This window comes from Oratosquilla oratoria, chromosome 12 (genome assembly GCF_046742065.1).
Source record: "Oratosquilla oratoria isolate Oo_2021 chromosome 12, ASM4674206v1, whole genome shotgun sequence".
Taxonomy (NCBI): Eukaryota; Metazoa; Arthropoda; class Malacostraca; order Stomatopoda; family Squillidae; genus Oratosquilla; species Oratosquilla oratoria.
Window position 1 is genome coordinate 11,234,363 of NC_134788.1, and position 5,654 is coordinate 11,240,016.

General features: G+C 39.8%; 1 protein-coding gene across 1 annotated transcript; it reads left to right on the forward strand.

Moving 5' to 3' along the window:
- The first annotated feature begins 1,750 nt into the window (after nt 1-1,750).
- LOC143030959 (uncharacterized) lies at nt 1,751-4,570 on the forward strand. The gene has a single exon (XM_076194259.1). It carries the CDS (start codon nt 3,167-3,169, stop codon nt 4,565-4,567), a length of 1,401 nt encoding a protein of 466 aa, XP_076050374.1. The 5' UTR covers nt 1,751-3,166; the 3' UTR covers nt 4,568-4,570.
- The last annotated feature ends 1,084 nt before the right edge of the window (nt 4,571-5,654 follow it).

The window sequence follows — 5,654 nt, forward strand, 5'->3', positions numbered from 1 at the left end:
TCAGACTTTAATCACACTGACACTATTTTTTTTTTTTTCTTCAAATGAGTGATATTCAATGAACTGAACTCATGAAGACACTAATTACGACTTCTCTTCAAATGAGATCGATATTGAACTAAGTCAAACCCACCACCTTGGCCCACCAGACACTAAAAGTAATACATATACCCCCTTACACGGGGGGTAGCCAAAAAGAAATAGGCATAGAAACCACTCCCACCCAATCCATTTCCTTTATATTCCACTCCCGTCCACCCTCCTCCCTCCCTCTTATCTTGGCACCTCCTGGATGATGGGTCATCCCTGCATCCTGTCCACTGCCCTAGGTCAGAAGCAGTGTCGCAAGACACAGCACATCCACAGCAAGTCCGTTTCATAAATTTGGCCACCCCCCCTCTCCGTCCTCTCAAAATAATAGATTTTTATTTTATTTATTTATTTATTTATTTTTAAACACTATTTTATTTATGTATATATATATATATATATATATATATATAAAAAAAAAATTTTCTTTTTTTTTTTCTTTTTTTTTCTGTTGTTTCTTCTCTACTGTCAACCTACCACCTTGGCTCACTATGACAAAGTCCATTTGTTTTCTTCATTTTTTTTTTCACCTCAGACTTTCATCACACTGACACCATTTATGCCTTTTTTCAGATCTCTTCTATAACCCTCCTTTTTGAGTTTCTTTTCATGTCCTCTTGTTTTTCTTTTATCTCACTTTAATAAGTCTTCTCTATCAAGGACTTCCATACTTTTCATGATTCTCTAAATGGCCAGTAGATCTTTTTCTCTTCTTTGTTCCAGGGTTGGTAGTTCCAGTTTAGACTACTGTGTCAGCTGATACGTGCTTAGGTATGAGAGTGAGAGCTGAGCTTGGGAGAGAGTGTGTGTTTGAGCGTCAGGATTTGGACGTGCATGCTGGTTAACCCATTCAACTCCGACGACAAGATGTCTTGTCATTTGGTCAAATAAAACAAAAAATCATAACAAAACAACAAAATGTTTGATGATCAAACAGCACCAGAAAAATATGACGTCGTCAGTCCTCCTCCTCGAGGAGGAGGACTGACGACGTCATATTTTTCTGGTGCTGTTTGATCATCAAACATTTTGTTGTTTTATTATGATTTTTTGTTTTATTTGACCAAATGACAAGACATCTTGTCATCGGAGTTGAATGGGTTAAGTTGTGGTCAAGTCTGCTTGTGCCTTGTATTCTGTACCATTGATAACTATTCTGCACCATTGCTAGCTGTGCAATGTAAAGTAAGAGAAAACTATACCAGTGCCTTTGGATGAGGCTTGCTCTTCCAACACATGAGTTACGGTGTGTGTGAGTTTGAAATGGCTTCCACCAACTCTGCCTGCAACGGAGAGTGCTTATTTGTGGTTTATACTGTGGTTATTTTGACTACTAAAGTTGCTTTTCGATGTAAGTTGTGACCTGTGGAACCAATTAACAATGTAGGGTAAAGCATACCAAAATAGAGTAGTGTTAAAGTCCAAAATGGACCCTAGTGGGCCTAAAATCAATATCCAATTACTGAAACAGACCTTCAGATACCTTCCATGCTATCTAGAAATTTTAATTTTTTCATGTAACTGTGCAGTGTTTTGCAGAAATTTATAATAGCTCTCAAAATAGTAAAACATAGAAAATATTGTTATTGTATGCAACTGAATAAAATGTAGTCAGAAAATAAAAATTAAACAAATTCTGTGAATGCCCCTTGTCTGGGGATTGTTATACTATTTGTTCATGATTTACCTGGTTACCTTTTGCAATAGAGAAGGCAGACAAATCATTCACAAAATAAAGCCTGGATTGTAATGTAGAAATCTTTTGAAAACAGAAACCAATTACTCACCAATCCATCGCCTACATGGTGCCCGCATAGACTGAAGAATATAAGAAAGATTGAGAGAATACAAAGGACAGAAACCAAACTGGTCCCCAGTCTGGCAGATAAACCATATAAGGAAAGACTGAAAGTACTGGGTCTACCAACTTTGAAAGATTGAAGAGAAAGAGGTGATATAATTACAGTATTCAGGTCACTAAAGGGGATAGGTTGTATTGACAGAAGAGATCTCCTGATTAGATATGGGATGGCTTTAAGATGTCATGGAAGTAAATTAAGGAAGACCACATGATGTTGAAAGGATGTGAAGAAACAACTTCCACATAGATGCATAGATATGTGGAATAGATTAGATGATGTAGCCCAAGCTCAAACAATACATGAGTCCAAATCTAAATATGATAAGTGAAAATCAAGGATATAGATTAAGTTGAAACTATACATGAAATTGAGTCTAGGTATGTTAGAAAATTAGAGAATAGGAGATGGGACTCGATGAGAGTTGCATTTTCCTATATATTGCAATTAAGTAAATACATATCCAACTGGCTCACTGTTGAAGCATCTTCAGTTTTCTCCTTACAGTGTTCAGTGAAAAGAAAACCCCAATAGAAAAAAGACTTTTCCAGTTGGCTAATTTTGAAGGCCCTCAAAGATCATAATAGAAAACAATTTATATCAACCAGCCTTTCGCCCAACAACCTTCTGAACCTCTTAAAGTCTGCTGCTTCCATCTGCATCACCACCACCATCCCCAATCACTTACTTAAACCTATGGGGAATTCAGCCATAATTCATAAATGTACCTATCTGGGTTTCCCAACCTCACTTTACACATAAGGTTTATTCCCATCAAAATGTAACATAAGACATCTCCAGCATATAAGAAAACTGCATTTCATTCCAACACCCTTGCCGCAAATCTAACCCAGTTCTGTAGGGTAAATCTTACTCTGCCTAGTTTTTACTGAGTAACATTTCAACTTGCTTGGAATAGCAAAGATCTGTGAGCCAGTAAATTAAACATGGATTCCAGTATTACAGTTGTAATATTTTTTTGGAGGGGCACCCCCATTACCATGTGTCACCTAGATATTATTTCTTACTTTTCCAGAGAAAGAACAGCCACCAAGCTTTGATTAGATGTCTTTCTCCCATAAGTGTTCTCAAAAGGTATAAAATAATACATGCAGAAGTATTTTCAGTGTGACCTGTACGGTACAATTTTATCACAACAGTCATCTCAGTAGGCATATAGTGATCCATATAAAAGTCAAGCCTTTCCGATGTGAGCTATGCAATGCAGCTTTCAAAAGGGTCACCTCAGTAGGCATACAATGACTCACACAGTAGGAAAACCTTTCCAATGTAACTTGTGTGATGCAGCTTTCTCATGCAAAAGTCATTTAAAAAGGCATGTGGTGTCCCACACGGGAGATAAGCCTTTCCAGTGTGACCAATGCAATACAAGTTTCTCATATGAAAATAATCTCAAAAGGCATATGATGACCCACACAGGAGAGAAGCCTTTCCAGTGTGGCCTGTGTGATGCAACTTTCTCACAAAAACAGACTCTGAAAAGGCATACATTGACCCACACAGGAGAAAAACCTTTCCAGTGTGACCTATGTGATGCTGCTTTTTCACAAAAGAGCACTCTCAAAAGTCATGTGGTGACCCACACAGGAGAGAAGCCTTTCCAGTGTGACCTATGTAGTTCAGCTTTCTCATACAAAAGTAATCTCAGAAGTCATGTGATGACCCACACAAAAAAGAAACCTTTCCAGTGTGACCTATGTGATGCAACTTTCTTGCGAAAGCATGATCTAAGAAGGCATACATTGACCCACACAGGAGAGAAGCCTTTCCAGTGTGACCTATGTGATGCAACTTTCTTGCAAAAGTATGATCTTAAAAGGCATACATTGACCCACACAGGAGAGAAGCCTTTCCAGTGTAACTTATGTGATGCAGCTTTCGCATGCAAAGGTAATCTCAAAAGTCATGTGGTAATCCACACTGGAGAGAAACCTATCCAGTGTGACTTATGTGATGCAACTTTTTCACAAATACAGGCCCTAAAAAGGCATACATTGACCCACACAGGAGAAAAACCTTTCCAGTGTGACGTATGTGGTGCAGCTTTCTCACTAAAGAGCACCCTCAGAAGTCATGTGATGACCCACACAGGAGAGAAGCCTTTCCAGTGTGACCAATGTAGTGCAGCTTTCTCATACAAAAGTAATCTCAGAAGTCATGTGATGACCCACACAAGAAAAAAGCCTTTCCAGTGTGACGTATGTGATGCAGCTTTCTCACTAAAAAGTCGCCTCAAAAATCATATGAGGACCCACACAGGAGAGAAGCCTTTCCAGTGTGACCCATGTGGTGCAACTTTCTCACAAAAAAGTCACCTAAAAAAGCATGTGATGACCCACACAGGAGAGAAACCTTTCCAATGTAACTTATGTGATGCAGCTTTCTCATGCAAAAGTCATCTACAAAGGCATATGATGACCCACACGGGAGAGAAGCCTTTCCAGTGTGACCTATGTGATGCAACTTTTTTGGAAAAACATGCTCTAAAAAGGCATACATTGATCCACACAGGAGAAAAACCTTTCCAGTGTGACCTATGTGATGCTGCTTTTTCACAAAAGAGCACTCTCAAAAAGCATGTGATGACCCACACATAAAAGAAACCTGTCCAGTGTGACCTGTGCAATGAAGCTTTCTCGAGTAAATGTATTCTCGACAGGCATGTAGTGACCCACACAGGAGAGAAACATTTCCAGTGTGACCTATGTGATGCATCTTTCTCACACAAAAATATTCTCAAAAGCCATGTGATGACCCACACAGGAGAGGAATCTTTCCATTGTGGCCCATGAGGTGCAACCTTCACATACTAAAGTGATCTAAAAAGTCACATGGTGACCCACACAGGAGAGAAATCTTTCCAATGTGACCCATGTGATGTACAGTGGTCATCATGGCATTATGATAGCTGCCCCCCACACACGCCAAAACACAAACTCATACCATAGAAATATATTTGCACACTTGCCAAGGTTTTAATACTTAGTGCACCCTTCCTTGCACTTCACCAAATCCCTCAGCCATTTAGGAAGGCTCACACAAATTCTTAGGGTCTGGGGAAGTAATCCATGCCTCACATACAGCAGACTCAAGCTGTGGAATACAAATAATATCCTTGCCCATCTAACTTCGCTTCACTATAGAGCACAGGTTTTCAGTGGGGAACAGGTCAGGTGAATTGCCTGGCCAGTCGTTAAAGAAGCTCACATCACAGTCCTTAAAGTGCCCAACTACAGATTTGGAGGTGTGACATGGTGCACTATCCTGCATAGATACTGTAGCCCCACACTTGTCAAATGCATCAGGTAAATTGTCACACACCTCCCGATAATTATATTGGTTCATATATTAGTTTTTGGGGAGCACTATGAGTTCACCAATGCTCTGAGTAGTGGTCCCACACATGTACTGTGGGTCTAGTGGTTCGCTACCTTTGGTCCAGTACACATGTCCACTGTGGTTAGAGGTAATGGTGAAGGTGGCTTCAACACTCCAAAGTACCTCAGACCACTGTTGAGGAGTCCAATTACAATATTTAAGTGCAAAATCCAGCCTACATTTCTTCTGCCACTTGGTAAGGATGGATTTCTTAACCTGCCGGTGGCTACTACTGTAGCCCAGCTCAGCCACCCACCTGTTGACTGTTCTTATGGACACCTCAGAAAACAGATGTGGGTTTTTTCT

Coding starts and splice junctions, on each gene's coding strand:
- LOC143030959 (XM_076194259.1), top strand. CDS start 3,167: ATGCAATGCAGCTTTCAAAAGGGTCACCTCAGTAGGCATACAATGACT.